Source organism: Panthera pardus, unplaced genomic scaffold (assembly GCF_024362965.1).
Source record: "Panthera pardus isolate Hobbes unplaced genomic scaffold, ASM2436296v1 HiC_scaffold_13, whole genome shotgun sequence".
In the NCBI taxonomy this organism is placed as follows: Eukaryota; Metazoa; Chordata; class Mammalia; order Carnivora; family Felidae; genus Panthera; species Panthera pardus.
Window position 1 is genome coordinate 113016826 of NW_026526688.1, and position 20184 is coordinate 113037009.

The 20184-nt window shown below is 37.5% G+C and overlaps 1 protein-coding gene across 6 annotated transcripts in view; it reads right to left on the minus strand.

The window, feature by feature from the left end:
* Positions 1 to 20184, minus strand: part of EGF (epidermal growth factor) — a 95274-nt gene that overhangs the window by 26971 nt on the left and 48119 nt on the right. For 3 of the 6 annotated variants that reach the window (XM_019417604.2, XM_019417575.2, XM_053901359.1), the window contains exons 8-16: positions 19954 to 20076; positions 18941 to 19066; positions 17743 to 17879; positions 14934 to 15082; positions 10418 to 10522; positions 8704 to 8927; positions 4881 to 5048; positions 3829 to 3981; positions 720 to 842 (exon numbers count right to left, since the gene is read on the minus strand). In XM_019417604.2, coding sequence (XP_019273149.2) covers positions 720 to 842; positions 3829 to 3981; positions 4881 to 5048; positions 8704 to 8927; positions 10418 to 10522; positions 14934 to 15082; positions 17743 to 17879; positions 18941 to 19066; positions 19954 to 20076 — 1308 coding nt within the window. The remainder of the gene's footprint in view (positions 1 to 719; positions 843 to 3828; positions 3982 to 4880; positions 5049 to 8703; positions 8928 to 10417; positions 10523 to 14933; positions 15083 to 17742; positions 17880 to 18940; positions 19067 to 19953; positions 20077 to 20184) is intronic. The other 3 variants (XM_019417585.2, XM_019417609.2, XM_019417596.2) reach the window with 3 other exon arrangements.

Here is a 20184-nt window from a genome sequence, read left to right on the forward strand (position 1 = left end):
AAAATTTTTAATAAATAAAAAAATAAAATAAAATAAAATCTTAGCCAGAAATATAAATAAATAAAACATTTCAAAGTAGAGCTGCACTGATTACAGGGCAGAGAGCAGAGTGAAGAAGGGGTGGGGTTTGCAAAAGTTCTAGGGCTGAGCTAAGCCCAGTTTAAACACCATTGACCTCATGAGTAAATAGAATACAGAATATAAAAGAATGAGGCTCCCTAAACTTGTCACATACTGAACAAATTATTTCGTATTTTGGTGATAAACGTGCAGTACAGAAGAAAACAATTCAAATATTTGCCGTTTGTAAACTTTGAAGCAGCTGAAGCAACCAACTTACGTTTGCTTATCAGTTACAATCTACTTTTTCACACTAACGGAAGTATAGCTAGATGGGCAAAAGATAAAAAATACTAGGTATGGATAGGGATACACTCATATCTGTTTTGTCTTATTTTTCACCTTTGTTTCCAAGTTAGATTTCTTCAAAGAAGTTTCAGTTCAAAGATTCTCGATGAGTAAAGTTCATGTCCTGTCTAATAGGGAGCCATTTTCCTCAGGCACACGGTTCAGAAAAGAAGGACCAAAATTTGAGTCCAAAGTTTGGCTTCATTAGTTTTGTGTACATTTAGCCAAAGTTAGAGAACGAATTCAGGATTCTAATTAGAAGGATAGAAATTGTTGGAACCAAAGCTGTGTTGAGAACTCATCATTCATACCTGACACCATGATCTCAGCCACTAGCATATGTTGAGATTCTGTACTGTTATCTTCAGATCCCCTATTCCTGGATAAGACATCCAGTGGCGTTACTTGGTTACTTAGATCTGCTTCACTACCTACTGAAGGTCAAAAGATACAGTTAATTTACCTTTTATGATTCAAGAAAGTTTTGATTTTAACTTATATTTGTAGATGTTTGTTGGTTGTAATTTCAGACTTACTTGTACAGTAAGAGCACTCAACTAGCAGTATCTTGGTGACTTAGAAAACCTCACCTGCTGTACCACACCCTCCCAGCTTCACTCAGTGCACTTGACGGTTGAGGGTAGGGAGAGACAGTGGGCAAAAAGACAAGACCAATTTAGGTACTGGCAAAAACAATGCATAAAATACTAAAATACTAATGGACATAATCAGCTCAATCACAGCCTGCTATAAGGACAAATTAATACGATGATCTCCCCAACCTGCCTTCCATACATAGTCTTTCTCCTTTAGGCTGCTTTCAATACTTACTTTAGCCTTATTTTACCTGTATTCAGAAACATGAAGGGGCACCTGGGTGGCTCAGTCAGTTAAGCGTCTGACTTCGGCTCAGGTCATGATCTTGCAGTTTGTGAGTTCGCGCCCCACGTCAAGCTCTGTGCTGACAGCTCAGAGCCTGGAGCCTGCGTTGGATTCTGTGTGTCCCTCTCTCTCTACCCCTTCCCGGCTCATCCTCTGTCTCTCCCCCTCTCTCTCTCAAAAATAATTAAACATTAAAAAAAAATTTTAAAAAGAAACATGGAAGGGTATAAACAAGTCATAATTTAACATAGGCATGGAACCCAGTACATGGGAGAAATTGATCCCCTAAAACACTTGGTGTGTTCTCTTAGTTCTCTAGTGGGTTCCCATTGCACAGAGTCCTTAACGTCAAAACTACTTTCACAAATACATGTTATATTGTTTGCCTTTTTTCCCTGTGTTGACTTTGATACTAATGGGGCAAACCAATTAGACAAAATTACTGGTGCCTTAGTATGAATTAAGGCAATGGCACAAAACTCAACTAACAGTCATGTCTTCACTGCACACATTGACACACACACACAGACACACACACACACACACACAGTTTCACTTAAAAAGACCCATGATGAAACAGTAAGAATTATTAATTTTTTAAAATCTCAACCATGGAATACTTGGCTCTTTAATATTCTGTATAATGAAATGGAAAGTATATATAAAACACTCTGTGTACACACTGAAACGATGATAGTCGTCTGGAGGAAAAGCACGTGTGTAGCTGCAAGTTGAAACTAGCCTCTTTTTCATTGGACATAATTTTTACTTGGGAGACTGACAAAGTATGTTATTAACACTTGGAGATCTGGCAAGCACCTTCCAAAAATGAAGTGCGTATGTTGTTTCAAGAAAAGCAATCGACAGTACTTATTGCCAATGATAAAACTTCAGCTTCCAAGTGAAAAGTAGAATTCTGGAAAAATTTTCCCACTGTGCTGAGCTTGACAAAATCTCAAAACTCAAGAGCTTTTCTAATGGGTTTGATGGTAATTAATTAGTGAATGTGACTGGATGTGTGTGTGACACTTGGAAGATATGCAACAACTCGGCCAGCCAGTTTTTTCAAATGACCAACATGATGCCACAAAATCACACATTGGTAAAAGAGCCACTCAAAGTACAAAACAAAAAGAAAACAAAACAAAAAAAACCCCACTGGATTTTAAAATAACAGGTGACAAAAAGATTATTGATGTGGCTTCCGATTCCACATTGCGGCTAAGGTTTAAGAAACTACCACCTGTCCAGTTCTGATATACTATCAAAAGAATACAAAAAAGGCATCTGAAAGGCTATTAAATTTTCAATCCTCCCTTTTCCAAATCCACGTCTATGTGAGGTCAGGTTTTCTTCACAGGCTTTGACCAAAACAACACAACAACAAATTTAACATAGAAGCAGATATGAGAATCCAGCTGCCCTATATGAAGCCAGACTTTAAAGATATAAATGTAAAACAATGCTATTATTCTCCCTACATTTTTTTGTTCCAGAAAATATAGTTACTTCATTTATTTCCCTAAAAATATGTCATGTTCATACATAATAAAATATTATAATTTTAATAGATATATTTTTTAGTTTTATTTTTAATTCTAATAGCATAACTATTGGTAAATTTAACCCACATTAACAAAAGCTCTTTGGAGTTTTCAGTCATGTTTAAGAGTGTAAAGGGTCATAAAACCAAAAATATTGAGAACTGTTGTGCTACAGCAACAATTAATAGAAAATTCTGAAAATCCAAAATAACCAATTCTGGTCCATGGATAATTAATCCATTTGTTTGCTGTTAATCTACCACGTAACTTAAACCTTGCCTACCAGATAAATGAATTAAAGAATTTGTAAATAAAATTTAAATTCTCTTTGGTATGAAAACTTCAAGAGATGAATTCAAATTCTCCTTCATTATTTGCATACACATTCAAGGAAAGCAAATCAGCACACTACTGGTTACACATCACATTTGATTTACTCTTCTGTCCTCTTCCTCAAAAACATGATTAGTTATTTAAATGTGGAACACAAGCATTCTCAGGCTAGATTCCCTACACTTATTTAATATCCTAAAGTTATTTACTATAAAGGACTTTGTTTTTTCATATTAAGCCCAGCCATGTGGAAGGAGGATTGTATAGGACTACCTTTAAAAACTGAGGCCAAAATGTCTCTAAACATTATCTGAGGTGGTAAAATGCTAACATTTATTTCCAAGTTTGGGCCACTCCATCGTAAATGCGGGACCAGAGGGCTGGAAACTTAACATTTTGAATATTATCTTTTTTTGTTAATTTTACAACTGGAGGAGGTCAATTGAATTTAGTCTTTAATAAGGAGCCTAAAAATAAAAAATAAAAATTAGGAGCCTAAACTCATAGAAAGAAAAACAAAACAAAACAAACTTGGCATCCCTAAAAGCAGGGAAGCTTTTAATAATATAAAATACTAAAAATCAGCAAAAGCATATGATTGATGTAGAATTATATTCCTGAGCCAAAGTAAAATAATTTAGCCACATATTTATCAACTTACCTGCTGGTGGTATCTGATGGCCATTGAGAGCCAGACACATTTTCCCATCTGGGGCTTTCACAAAACCTTCACGACACAAACACTGAGCAGATCCAAACCTCTCTTTGCAAATATGTTCACAGCCTCCATTTTGGTGTAAGCAGGGATCTGATCCTTGTGGGGAAAAGAGGTACATTCACAGATGGGCTTGGAGATGAAAAGAGTGCCATTGATACAAATCACATTGTACAGTTTTTGGGGAGAGAAACTTAGTGTATCTAAATGGAGCCTATATCAAGAGCTATTTCAGAAGAGCTCCTAAAGGAGCCAGTTCTAAGATAAGCTCAGAATGTTATTACCTTATGAGTATTTATTGAGTATAGCCAGTGCTTTTGTTCAAGAAGCTCTTTAGGCAGATGTGATCCTTATTTCCTGACTCATAATCTACTCAAACTGACAAAGGGCAATTCAGAAGGAAGTTACATAGGACACTGGATAATGCTCACTCACTGGCACTCTCACGGGGTGGGGAAAGGCCCCAGTATAGATAGAAGCTTCCATTGCAGGTGTCTAAATTGCACCCCCAAACCCTGACCTCCCTTTCAGTGCCTTTAACCCAAGCATCCTTGAAAAGGAACATTTAATAAAAGCTGGCCAGGAGAGGTAAAGATGAGACTGGAGAGATAAAGCCCAAATTCAGTACCAGACTGTCTTAGTTTAAACCCAATCCACGTCTTACGGAATCTTTTTTTTTTTTTTTTTTTTGAGAGAGAGAGAAAGAGCACAAACAGGAGAGGGGCAGAGAGAGAGGCAGACATGAAACCCGAAGCAGGCTCCAGGCTCTGAGCTGACAGCAGTGAGCCTGATGCAGGGCTCGAACCCACAAACTGTGAAAGCATGACCTGAGCTAAAGTCAGACACTCAACCAACTGAGCAACCCAGGTGCTTCCACATCTTACAAAATCTTAACATCTACCCGAATTAGTGAGAATCACCCTCCTCTTCTCCCATCAAACAATTAAAATAGTTGCAGATTCCAGCCAAAGAAAGACTGTGTAACATGTCCCGTGTACCTGGTTTTGCCAATGGATGAACTATAACCAGTGATGAAGGCTTCAGCATGCTGCCTCGGAGACGTACCCTATTTTTGCCAGTCCTCTTGTTCACCCTTATTACCGATGGCATAGTCCAATCAGAGAACCACACGTGATCCTCAAACACAGCTATAGCAAAAGGGTGACCTGGAAGCAGTTTAAATCCATTACATACATCTTGTCTCTGCCATGATTATTTTTAAAAGGACAAGGCTTACAACATACACAACTCCTACACCAAATCATTCCTTTAATATAGCTGCTAAGCAAGATACACACCACTACTACACCTGCATCAAGAAGAACCCACATGATGAGCAAACATCATCTTACAATGCAAGCCCAGCGCTAGGAAGTCCTAGCACTGTTGCGCATCATATGGGGAGTGGGAGAATGTGGGTTGATTGACAGAATATCAAGAAGAAGACCAGGATGGGAATGTTTCCATGCTTGGTGATTCTGACAGTACAGACTAAGCTTCAGAAAGTGATTTTTACCTCTCTTTGCATTAGGTTCCTTGTCTTTTGAATGGCAATAATAAGTACTAAAGTCATAGGTTGTTTCAACGATCTTTAACAGTTTGAGGTAATTGAATAGCTGTCTCCTTCAATTCCCATTTCCAACAACACATTTTGCTGCATTGGACCCTTACCTCCTTTCCTATATCTCTTGTTATGCCATATTAGTCCAATGACCTGTGCTCTTAGTCTCTTTCTTTCTGCCTTCTCTTGAAATTTGTCTGTCAATTATCTCTTTCTTTTACATCTTTACTCTCTTCACTCTACTAGCTTCCTTCCCTTAGCCGATTAATATCCTCATCTCCTTGGCCCCTCTAGCATCTTTTTGTCTTTTTCTTTCCCTTCTTAGCCAAAGTTTTTAAAAGTCATTTATTATCTACTACCTCCATTTTCATGGCTCCTATCAACCCCTAAGTGGGTTCCCTGACCCCACCTCAATTAAACCACCTCGCCATGCTCCTAGAACTGATAAGATATTCAAGTATTTATAGTAAGCAAAGAAACGTTGTAATACACTATCTCAAGTGGTTAGAGGCTAAGCTAGGGAGCCCCAAATTGGGAAGCTTTAATCATGTCCAGTCACATTTTCTGGGACAATTTTTGTTTGTTTGTTTGTTTTTGTTTTTGTTTTGTTTTATTTTTGCAAATAAGCAATGGATGTAATGTATTAGAATAAATGTCTCCCTCTTCTGGCAGCAGACTCAAATGACTTGTCCTGGTGACCATGAGTCTCCATCCATCATTATTGACCAGGGTCTTTAAGATGTATTTTAGTTTCTAGTTCTTCGTCCCCAATTAAAGCTAGAAGTCCATCAAGGAAATTCTTTTATATAGCTATAAGGTTTCTTTGTTATGGTAAAAACATCTAACATAAAATATATCATCTTAACCTAAGTGCACATTTCAGTAGTGTTACGTACATTCACTTTGCTGTGCAGCCGATTTCCAGAACTTTTTTATCTTGCAAAACTGAAACTCTATATCCATTAAACAACAACTTCCCATTTCCCACTCTCCTTAGTCCCTGGCAAAACACCATTCTACTTTCTCCTTCTATGAATGTGACTATTCTAGAGACCTCAAATAGATACAATCATACAGTATTTGTCTTTTGTGACTGGCTTATTTCACTCACCATAATGTCCCCAGGGTTCATACATGTAGCATGTGTCAGAATTAGCTATGTTTTCTTAATCTTTTTGAAAAAAATTACTTTTCTTAATTTTAATATTGAAGTATAGTTGATGAGAATTAGCTATGGTTTTTTTGAACAAATACCTCACACTAGACATAGTCCTCTTTATTTTTTAAAAAAGTTTATTTATTTATTTTGAGAGAGAGTATGTGCAGGGGAGGGGTAGAGAAAGAGGGAGAACTCAAGAAGGCTCCACTGTCAGCACAGAGCCCAACGTGGGGCTTGAACTTATGAAACTGTGAGATCACCACCAGAGCTGAATTCAAGAGTTGGATGCTCAACCGACTGAGCCACCCAGACTCCCCTTCCTTATTTTTTTAATAGAAGAGCCACAGTTGAATGTTAAATTCAGAACGAATTCCTTCAATCTTTACATTAAATATACTGAGCTAAGCAGCTGAGAAGTTACCACTTATATACCAGTAGATGGCACTGTAATGATGGAAATGGTCATTTAGATATTTTCATATCAAATATTTGATAACAGCTTTTAATAAGAAGTTGTATAGTCATTAGATTACAGCAGCAATAGAAATCATTCACAAAATGTCTGTTATGCGTTTGGTTTAGCATATGGTATCTTTACATTCTGGATAGGAATTTTCAAATTCCTTTATACTTTCATATAGCAAAGCTATAATTTCCCATTTATTTGGGTGATGTATTTTTTAAATAATATACGCCCCCCCCCCAACTAGACTCTATGACTTCACAGGAACCATATTCGTTTTACTCTCTACTGTATGTCCACTTCCATCAAATGATTCAATAAATATCTGTTAAGTGCATGGATAAATAGTTTATGGTCATACATAAGTTTTTAACTTATTGTAAAGTGTACCTTTAATTTTTAAAGAATCTTGTAAGTATATAAAATGTTTAACTATACTTATCATGATCTGTTTACTGTATAATACAAATCTAGAAATTCATTTCCTGTAAATCAAAAAGAATGGACAAAACAATACCTTATACAGATTATTAGTTAGATTCTTCATAAAACAGACCATATTTTTGCATCTTCTCAACCGACCAGTTTCCAAATCTCCAAAGCATATTCAATATCTCCCTGGCTCTCATTTTAATATTCAGTCTGTTACCAAATCCTCTCAGGTTTTCATTCACAATGATTTTTTAAATACTCTAGTCCTCCACTCCACTTTGACATGGCAATGTTCTATCCGAGGCTTTCATCAGCTCTTGACCGGACAACTGCTGTAGCCTCCTGACTAATTTCCTTCCCTCGGATTTCAATCCAACCCTAATACTGTTCCTTAAGTGGTTATGCTGAGGTACCAGTCTTATCATATACACTTGCTGCTTAAGAACATGCAATGGCTCCTGGTACATTCAGTATTTCTCTTTCAACATTTAGCATAGACTACAGCATTTTAAATATATTTATGAATATATACAACACTCCATGCAAAATCTGGAAACTATATTTATTATCCTTTGCATATAAATGTTTATTCATTAGTGTCTAAAGGTGATACTATCACAGTTGTACAAATGACATTGTCTAAAACATAAGAAATGACAACAAACCAAGTTCTTATTCTTCAGAGATCTTAAAATTTTTAGTATTTTCCTTCTGATTTGGGGAAATCTTGGCAAAGGGAAATGATTATACGTCACTACGTTTTATCCAGTATTCCAATATGAAGGTAATCTTTGTAGCTCAGGAATCTCCCAAGAAGTCTGTCAGTCTGTCTCCATGCCTTTTTTATCATATGGCTGAAGGAGGAGGGCACCTAGGGGTGAGTGTGTGTGTAAACGTATTTTGTGGGGTTTGTTTGTTTTTATTTGAGAGAGAGAGAGAGAAAGAGAGAGAGAGAGAGAAAGCAGGGGAGAGAAGAAGAAGGAGAAAGAGAATCTTAAGCAGGTTCCACTTAGATTGGAGCCCAACGCAGGACTCCATCTCACGACCCTGGGATCACGGCCTGAGCCAAAATCAAGAGTCAGACACTCAACGGACTGAGCCACCCAGGCACCCCAAACCCATTTTGTATTTCACACTCATTAACACTCATCAACACTCGTTAACACTCAGGCCAAGATTAAGAAATCACCCATCCCAAAACCTCACCTACATCGTTCTGGGCAAGTCTTTGGCGTTTTGAACCATCCAGATTGGCCATTTCGATCACAGACTGCTTGGCATCACACCAATACAATTTGTCAGTTAAGTAATCAATCGTTATTCCACTGGGCCAGACCAGATCAGAACTAGCTATAACCCGTCGGCCAATGCCTTGAAGGGAAGAACTTTCAATTCGTGGATTAATCCCCATATCAGTCCAGAATAATCGCCTTTAATCAAGAAAGCATACAACAAATAAAATTTGCATGAAAAAAAATCTTTCATTCTTTCATCACTGAAAATGTCAATGTAAATCACTTTAAATAGAATAAGCTGAAGTGGTACACTAAGGAACATAGAGAGTATAGCAGTGAACATTAGACAGATAATTCTCAATAGCAAAAATTATCTTTCCATGTAGAGCATCTTGGACAGGAAATGCTGAATTAAGGTTTAGGTCATTGGATAAAGAAGAAATTATTAGTTTGAAAAATTTTACTATATTACTAATTGAAAGTGTGTTCAAGAGCATATTCTTAAATTAGTGTTTCATGCTGCAAAAGGCAATAAATAAAACCTTGTTAGCCTGTCCCTCTGCCATGCATATATAAAACTATATATGTTAAATTACAACATAAAGGGAATAGCATATTTATCTGTTACCTAATTTTATACAATGTACTCAGTTAACTTGGTCAGTTTTAACTTCCATAAATCAGATGCTGAGGCACACTTTTTGTCATATGGTTCATTGCCTTTTATACTGGTTAGGTTGGAGGTGGTTATAGTCCCACTTTTTTAATCATATGGCTGGCTCCAAATCAATTATCAATTATTGCCAGTATATTGTTTCCCATAGACCACTGTAAAACTTTCATTAGAAACAAAATAGGGTTAGTCTTTAATCCTTCTGTTTTAACAAGTAGGAAGGAATCCATTATTCTCCTTAATTCTCTAAACCTAAACCAACATCTGTCACCAATATGTTGCTAATTCACAATTAACAATACAGTCTTCTAATCTTTCAGAATTTCTATTTCCACATGTCTAAATCTAGGAATAACCTATCATTTGAACTCATGTTATAATTTTTCTAAATAGAATTCATAAGCCATGCAATCTAAATACTATCCTTCACTTGGGAAATCAATAATGTAGATTTTTAAAGAAAGTACTTAAATGGGCTTGTGTCTAATTGATTAATGAATTACAGCCCACTCCTTTTTTTAAAAAAAATTAAATTTGCTTAAAATGAAGGTTATCTTGGGGCGCCTGGGTGGCTCAGTCGGTTAAGCGTCCGACTTCGGCTCAGGTCATGATCTCGCGGTCCGTGGGTTCGAGTCCCATGTCGGGCTCTGTGCTGACAGCTCAGAGCCTGGAGCCTGTTTCAGATTCTGTGTCTCCCTCTTTCTCTGACCCTCCCCTGTTCATGCTCTCTCTCTCTCTGTCTCAAAAATAAATAAATGTTAAAAAAAAAAATGAAGGTTATCTGAATAATGAAGTTTGTATGTAAGAATAGAAAGTCAAAAGACATTAAAAGGATGAGGAAGTCATGCTAACTATATCATTTCTGAAAATTTGAACAAATTTCATGGATTTTCTTGATTTCTGATTCCACTGAACACCTGAGGTCTTAAGACAAATTTTGGACACTAGTATATCAAACATGAACTGTCTTATGACTTCTATGGGAAAGTGTCTTGTTTTTACAAATGCTTACTTGGCCATTGGATGGACAGCAATTCCTCGTGGCTGAGAGACCTCCTCCTTGATGATTATTTCACGATGCTTTCCATTTAAATCACTCCCTTCAATGAGAGATTTCCTAAAATGTATGTGATAAAAAGGAACTTGTTACATCAACTTTACTTTTTTTTTGAAGTTTGTTTGTTTATTTTGGGAGAAAGTGAGCGTGAGTGGGGAAGGGGCAGAGAGAGAAGGAGAGAGAGAATCAGAAGCGGCTCCACATTGTCAGTGCAGAGCCCGACACGGGGGCTCAAATCCACAAACCACATGATCACAACCTGAGCCAAAATCAAGAGTCGGACACTTAACCAACTGAGCCACTCATGCACCCCTACATCAACTTTACTTTTTAAATAAAAATACTCCTTTTCTCTGTTACTTACTGAAATGCAAAAATAGGCATTCTAAACTACCTCCATCACATGTACATGCACACACACACACACACACACACACACAGGTCAGGACATACACCCATGAATTCTACTTTTCTTACACAGTCTTTTAAATAGCATCCCATTATTTATCCCACGCAATTAAAATACACGGTGAAAGGATAAGGTAAGAGGGACTGTGTCAGGAGGCTGGCAGGGACAAAGCCAGGGATGTAAATACCACCAACCCCTTTTCTTCACAGCCTGCCAGCTCCTGCTGAACCCAATGAAAGCCAGAGGACAGGTCACAGATCACAGGAAAGAGAGTAGGCCTCAAAGGGCCACAGAGACAGCCAGCACAAGGACAGCATGGAGAGAGTAATGTTGACTTAATTTTCTTCCATATGATTCTAAGACAAATGGGAGTACTGAAATATTATTTGGTATTCTTTACATTAAAAAAATAATAACCCTTTGGAATCTGGCAGGGGAGAAAAATCCTTGTCTCCTCATTTTTCCATTTATTTTTTAAACAAACCTTTATTGTCAAATAAATACTGAGCACTTCCTGTGTGTCAGGGATTGGCCTAAGCACTGGAGACAATAGTAAACAAAACCTTGTCTTTGTTCGCATAGAGCTTAGAGTTCAGCAGGAGAGGGAGAGAGAATTATAGTACAGAGAATGTAAAGAATGCAGTCGCCAGACTCAGGGCAGACACCTTATTGCAGCACACTTTCACCCTGTGTACTAACCTGGGCTTCCCAGCAGCATCCAGGAGCAGGCAGGACCACAGGCAGAGGGGACAAGAAGAACCACCCTTCCCCACCACATGCTGTCTGCTCAGCCTTTTCCCTACTGCAAACTAGAGAAGTATAATTATCTTTAATTCATTCAACAAACATCTGGAAAGGCCTAGCTCTTGTTCTTGTGGACAATGTCTGCATGAAACAGGCCTACCCAGAAACACAGGGAAGAACTATTTTCTCTTCCTTGTTCTGCTAAACACGAAGGAGATCTCTGTGTGGTTTATTTGAGCGCACTTTCTAGCCACTCGGTTGGGAAGGGGCTTCATATATTCCCCCTTGCAGGTTATGTGAAGGAGAGAGGCAGAGCTAAAACTGGCTCAGGGCATGTGCTGGTCAAGTACACTTTGCAAACTACCAACTCAAGACCCTGATAATCTGATGTGTACTCCAGGGCCACTTTTAAAAGATAATTCTATTCCCAGATGAAGTGATTGTCAGAAAGGTACTGCTGGGTGGAAGGTATTTTTGAACTCAATGTGTCAAATTCACTCAATCACAACTGTCACTGAGCCTGTCCCTTGGTGGGAGGGAAGGAATTCTGAGGCCACTTCCTTGTGACCAGGGGAGATAAAACTGTCAGTTCTGATCTCACTGGTACATCATCTCTAAATTCTTACTGTTTTGAGCAGGAGTGAAATGATGAGAATCAAGACGGACATAAGCTCCTGACCCTGGATCTGTCTTAGGCAGGTCTCCTGCAATTTACTTTCAAAGCTCCCTAAGGGGTTCGCCCAATAATGTACTTCTATTTGATTCAGCCAGAAAGCAAATCTCTAACTCTGGTGTTGGTAAGGAGAAAGTAAAGACAAGCACGGACATTTGGGTGCAAAGGAGTTCGAGCATGACCCTTTATCTAGTGGAGCATCTCTCTCTTTTTATCCATTATCTAATGGGTCTCAATGCCACTGGGATCCTCCAAAACCCACCCTATTTCCTGACAGGATTGTCCATCCAGAACCGTGGAAGAGCGATTTATACCTCATGGTAGTTTTTTTTGTTGTTGTTGTTGTTGTTTTTTACCTCAGAAGAAAGAGCAAACATGTTATTTTTACCTTCCTGATGCATTTTTTACTGGGCATTTGACTTCAAGAATTAGGATTCCTTAATGCTAAATAATAGCATTACCAGTGGAATGATCAATTAGCTTCCTGCCTATGTTTAGATGATAATTTGAATCTGTCTTTTCCTAAGCCAATATAAACTGTAAGCATCCACTCTGGTTCTTTTAATTGGTTAAAAGTTCCCATATAATCTAATATCATGAACTTGGAATCTCAGTTATTTGAATCCAATTTCTAGCTAATATCAAGGTTTTCAAACTATAAACCTCTCATTTCCAGACAAATTAAAGGTTTTCTTGTAACAGCTGCCGTTAGAGGGAAGAGGACTTAGAAGGGCTTGTTATTACAGAACTCAATGAACTAGGAAATTTGAGGTCTGGATTCTCCAGGACACGGAGGTGTGTGACGATCTCCTGAAGGCATTGCCTTGTTGTAGGTACCACGGGGCTATTAATCAAACACTGTTAAAATTAAAGGTGCCATGCACATGTGGGAAATATGAGGAGACCCGGCATGCTCAGAGAGGCCAAGAGCGCCTGACATCTGCTGTCCTGATCAACGCTTACCCTTCTGAGAACAGCCGTGTGCAAGCTCTGTTATTATGCACAGCTGACATTTTAAAACGTCCTTTCAAGTAGGTTCAACACAGAGGAGGCTGTTATTATGATTTTTATCATTACCACAACTGAAATTCCAGATCTACTTCTTGCTGGCTGCTTGCCATCGGGAAAGTTATTTTACCTCTTTAATTCTCAATGTTTTAATCTTTAAATTGGGGACAAGAAAACTTACTTTTTCAATAGTGTCATCGATATAAAGCTCCTAGCACAGTGTCTGATGCACTTTAGTGATTCAATAAATAAATATCCAAAAAATAAAGAAAGAAACATTTAAGCGAATGAATGAATGAATGAAAATATACTTGCCCTGGATATAAAAGTACCATATTATTGATAACTGTACAGCACACCATACGTCTGGCTAATTTTTAGAACACCATTTGTTTCCCATGGATTATCTAGACCAAAGAAGATTTTCTGGAACATAGAAAACCTACCCCCAAGCATATAAACCTGTTCCCTGGAACTTGGAAGGAGTTCTGTGTTGGGACCACTGATTTCATAGAGGTGATATCCTAATTAATTCTATCTTCTTTTGCTTTAACACAGTTGTGTAGGTACCAGATGTTCAGGTTGTCTACCATTACATTTCATTACTTTAAGTAACTCTGAGAAAACATCCTAGAGCACAGAGCATTTCCAAAACCGTCCTGTGACAGCTGCCTGTACTCTCTGGTTAGCTACCTATCTCAGAAGCAAGGACTGGGCTCTCATGAGCACACGTAAGAGGAACAGCCCCTTCACCCATCCCTCTCCCCCATCCTTCACCCTCCTTCCCCCACCCCACACCATTCTGGGAGGCTCACACAGGCCACACACACACCAAATGCAGCTGCCCTTCCTGCAGCCCCAAGAGCAGTGTGCCCAGAGGGCAGAAATATCACAATTTCTCTCTAGTCCTGTTCTTTCCCACATAAGGGAAAGTAGACCATCTCTCCAATCTCATGAGGACTCTCCTCACAACTCCCACGTAAAGCCCTGCTCCCTCCTTCATGCTTATTAACAAGGAGCCAGCGTGTGGATTCTAGTCTATAAAATGAGGGGGTTTGGCTAGTCAATCCCTGAAGCCCCTTCCATCACTCGCTCTGGATGTGTACAACCCTCACTTGGCATTTATTTATGTATGGCCTTATTTATACATCTCTTGTACTGATAAGTAGACCAAGCATTTGTACTGGTTTTGCCTGTGTACATGCGCCTTAGCTCCCTGGCTAAATTGTAAGCTGACCACAAAGATGGACAGCTCTTCACGCTCCTTTGCATTTCCCACAATACCCAGGACAGGGCTTTATCCATAGCAGGTGCTCAGAGGATGCTTGTTGATTGCATTCAGACAGGCTTTGCATTTCTCTGATTACCACAGCCTGAAGTGTGAAAACACATGCTACTTCCTTGGTCCACACAATTCTCCCTTGGATACAGATCCAATCTTGATGAAAGGAGGAACATCCTGCTTGTTGGTGTGGGGGAGTGGAGGGAATATGGACAGCATTAGGAGCATCTTTCCTCCAGTCCCAGCCAAGTGCCCAGCACAATTTCTTGAGTACAAAGTGGAGGATGAGGTCCGCGGTATTATCTATTCCATCACTCCCATCCCACGTGGCTTAAAACTGAAGGTGGAAGCGTACCCTCTGTCTGTCCAGTAGAATTTACGGTCAATCCAGTCTATGGCAAGACCTTCTGGCACATCTACTGCTTCCTCAATAAGCCTTTCTCGCTGAGAACCATCCATATTAGCTCTCTCTATCCACTTCAGGGCTGTATGGGCAAAATATATCTACAAAAAAGAACACAGGCATTTCTCTCTGATTTGCTTTTAAAAAATTAATGTGGAATATATACAAATGGAGTTGGTAACCTTCAGATCATACAGTGTAATCATTAAGAGCTTGACTTTGGAGATAGACACACCAGCAACTGAATTCCACCTCTGCTGCTTCCCAGATGTCTTAGACTCTTGGTTTCCTCATTGGTTAAATGGGGATAATGATACCAAATGCATTCACTGATAGATATATATATATATATATATATATATATATATATATATATATATATATATTCAATTATATATATATTCAATTATACATATATATTCAATTATATATATACTCAATTATATATATACTCAATTATATATATATATTCAATGCATTCACTGATATATATATCACAGATATATATATATCACAGATACATATATATATCACAGATATATATATATCACAGATACATATATATCACAGATATATATATATATCACAGATATATATATATATCACAGATATATATATCACAGATATCTATATATATATATCACAGATATCTATATAGATATATATATCACAGATATCTATATAGATATATATATCAGTGAATGCATTTGGTATCATTATCCCCACTTAATCAGTGAGGAAACCAAGAGTCTATATGTGATATATATATCACTGATATATATATATATATATATATATATATATATATATATATATATCTCCTTAGACCTGTGCTTGACACATATTTCTATTGCTACTTGGTAGTTTATTAATCTTTGATCATTGGTTAATAACAAAGCCATTATACTTGAACTCTAATGGCTTCTATAGCCTGAAAGTGAACAGTGATGAGCAAGCAGTTTAGTGGCAGCTACAAGCTGGGCTGTGTCTTCTACTGCTCAGTCCACTGCACTGCATTTCACTACAAGTCAGGAAACACAGGTTCCTTTCCTGGTTTGGCCCTTATTTATTTAATTGTGCTGCCCAAGTCATTTCACCTCAATTTTCTCAACTGTAAAAATGACAAAGTTATACTAGATATTTGCCAAAGTTTCTTTCATCTCTAACCACATTTAATTTCATTTTAATTAATCCACCTTGTTTAACAGAACATACCTTGCAGGTGCAAAGCTCTTTTTCAGTCTACTATGCAGACTAGCAAACAGGTACCAGAATTTTGTGAGAGTATTAACCATGAGTCAGATGACAATTTAATGATAGCATGTGTGGAATTTTAGCTGTGAGTACATATATGCACATAAACCTGTAATCAATGATGAGAATGTTCATAAACATTCATTATCTAATGAGCTATCATTAGATAAAATAGAAAAGGTTCTATTCCATAACACAAAAATGGGTACTTCTCATATTAAACAACACTAAGCTAGAGCTCTTCTCCTCAAACTCAAATGCGCACATGAATCACCCGGAGATCTTGTTAAAATACAGATTCTGATTCAGGAGTCAGGGTAGAGCCTGGGAATCTGCACTTCTAACAAGCTCTAGGTGACATTGATACTGCTGGCCCAAGGACCACGGTTTAAAAAGCAAGAAAATGAGAACTGGACCAGAGAAATGAAAACTAGCCACATGACTGCAAGTTCATTCTAGGTCTCTTTATTCACCTTATAAAGAACGCTGACTGTGTAGGAAAAAAAAACTAGTTTGGTAATAAATGAATCTTGAACTGATTGTTTCTATTAATTATTTCTTTCTGTTAATATAATTCTTCCATGGAATTATCTAAATTCAGTTCAAGGAAAAGAGAGAAGGATTTTTTGCTAGTGTTTAAGTACAAAACTTCTATTTGCAAATATAGTTATATTTGGCTATCAATCCATAGCAATTAAACAAAGAGTTGATTTGCTTCCCTCTGCCTCTTTTGACCATTTACCAGACTGCTTCCTTCAAATCAGGAAGAAACAAAAATACAAAGTTTAAAATTCTAGGAATTAATGCACTGTCTCGTAATAATTAAATGATTAATTAAGCGCTATGTAAATTTATAATTATTGGGCAATTAACCTCCACAAGACAGTGTAACATATCATTTCAAGCACACTGTAACCTAGCACAAATATGACCAGAAATTAAAGATCAAATGGTCAGTTGATTCAGGTGATAATACAGAAATTTTTAAAACTTCATGTAAAATTGATTATTATATAAACAATGTTGTAAGACTGTCATTCCCATGTGAGTCATAAAATCTGTGTTTCTGATTGCCATGATTAAGAGGTCATTGAATTCCATCTTTAAGAACTTATATTAAATGCAGATTACTAACCCATACTTGCAATGTCCCACCCCCACCCACTCCTTCCCCTATCAGTAAATAACTAAAAACCTATTTATGGCAGTCTTCCTATGTGTATGGCACTCTGCTAACCTCCCATCCTCACCTCCAAAGATGAAACTAAATTTAAGATTCTGCCCAATCATTCCCAATAAAATGGCTGAATCACAATAAGGACCAAGGCAGTGTTATGAGAACAGGAACACCCTTAAAATTTGCCAAACGATGTTCCTACATTTCTCTGTGCCTAATCATTCTGAGCTTAGCAGAGGATTTTCAAGTAGCTCAGGTCATCTGTTAGGATAAAATCCTCTACTCTGTCCTTAAAGCACAGCCACATCTGTTCAGGCGACAAAACCATACCTTATTTTCCACAGGGTCGTGATCAAGGGCAAAAACCATTCCCATTTGCTGGCTGAGCAGGGATCCATAATCTGTTCCATCAAAACGCACATGTCGAATATCTTGAGAATTGGCAAACAGCAAAAATGGCTGTGGTCCTGTTAACCAGATTCAAGTATGGCTCTGTTTAAAATATGCCTTGGAACCCAGAAAACACTTCTGACTCTTCCTTTTCATTGTACCCACTTTCTGCAGTTCTCGTCTTCATAATTTCCCACCAGTGTGGTGTAGGTTAAGACAGGCAAGACGATTTCTTGTACGAGACAACATTTTACCAGATTCCCCTCTGTCTAGGTGCCAGCTTTTAAAGTGCAAATTACTTGTCAAAAGAGCCAGCATCAAATAGTGAACACCAGAACTAGAAGACGCAAGTCTTAGTGCCATAATCTCCTTGATTCACACATATGGAAACATATTAATATTAGCAGATTCATGTCCAAATAAATTCATGTCCAAATAAATACACTTAGCTGGCCTGGGCACTTCTGAAAAGAAGGCATGATTATTTGAGTTAATAACAAGACCCCTGATAATTTTCAGAGCTCAGATTACACTATATTCACTAAGGCCCTGAGAAGCTAAGAGTATTGAGGTCTAAGGCAAAACTCTGTAAGCTCATCATTATGTGATCCCAGATCACAGGCATAATGAACTTTGGGAGAGATGACATTAATTTCGTATAAACCTAGGATTTCTAAAGCTGCTGAGGGACACAAGAGATACAATGTCAGAAGATGAAAAAATTGTTCAAGCATACAACTACATATTAAATCTTGACATAAAAAGGACAGAATTTGTCAAAGTCTTATGATAGCTACATTCACTGCAGAGATGAAAATCAAATCAATCAACAAATATTTATTAAACATCTCTAAAGATTATTCCGGTCATGACTTTCACATATACTGGCATCCCATGCTTGATGTTATGGTAAATATTTGCTGAGTGCTAACTGACTTAGAGATATTCCTCAAAATGATTATTATTTATGTGATTCCTATTTATATTTACAATGTGATTTTGTGTTCCATTTCCAAAAATAAAAACTCAGACTTTCTACTCAGAAGCCAAAAGCGATTTAACTCTCCATCTTTCTAAATAAAATGTTTTCACATAATCTTTTTGCAGAGACACACGTTCAAACATCCACAGCACTAACCTGATGCTGCACAACTTTTTTTGTCCAGTTGTAGGTCATACCCAGGAAAGCAACCACATTCCCAGGATACTGGGCTAAGAGGGAGGCAGAGTTGGCTACATCCACCATTATCGGGTGATGAACAGCCTATAAAAACAATCGCTTGCTGATGATGCTATGCCATTCAAAAATATAACAATTTTTCATCAAAATATTGAAAAAGCCAAGTATATATTAGTTTTTAAATCTATCTCCATCATCATTTATACTGCTGCAAACAAGTTTATTTTTCAGACCCTAAGAACAAAATGTCACTACATTCCATTTTCCTATAACCTGATAGCTTGAATGTTAACCCTTCACATCCCAACAGCCCTTGTCCTCTGTTCTGTCACTGAGCTTGAAAACAAGAGCACTGCCAGCGGCTGCAATAAGAAATATCTTTTGATGAGTTTGACAGCTAGTCTAACTCTTGCTGGTGAGTAATATATTTTTTCTCCATGTATTTTTGGCCTCCTGATTTCTTTTGCTTTATTAAAAAAAAAAAGCTACACATAACTCTTATGCTAATTTTAAGTTACATCCAGCCCTCCGTAATGCTTTAGTCTCTATGAAGATCAAAGTAGAAAGATATTTATTAGCTGCAAGGGATAGACTAAGAACTCTGCATCCATCGTCTTGTTCAATGCTGGCCACAAATACAGGAGGCATGTATGATTAACTTCTACAGATGAGAAAAATGAGAACAAGGGGGGAACAAGTAACTAGTCCAAAGTAAGCCTGCTAGTAATGTAATGCTACTGCATAGCTATCTAACTTGAAAGCCCTTGCTCATAACCACTACACTATGCTGTCTAAAAACAAAAAAAACACACAAACCAAAACCTGATATAAACCTATATGGTACTTCGTTGCATAAGTATCTTTCTATGTGTAATGTTGAAAAATCTATTCTCCTTTATCAATAAGATCAATTTTTAGGTGTCACTAAGAAAATTAATGTTTTCAAACAAACAAAAAGTAAATAAACTTACCACTGCATGTTTTTCCATCTGTCTCAAGCACTGAGCCTTCAGGACAGAAACATATGGGACCATCTGATGTCAGAACACAGTCATGGCTACATTTAGATGTATTGCTTGGACAGGAAATTAATTCTAATCAATGAAGCATAAGGTCAAGATTAGTGTTAAGCCAGATTTGTAGAAATTTAGCAAAATCAGCTGATAATAAAAAAATGCTATGCTAAAAAGAGAAAGTTAAAT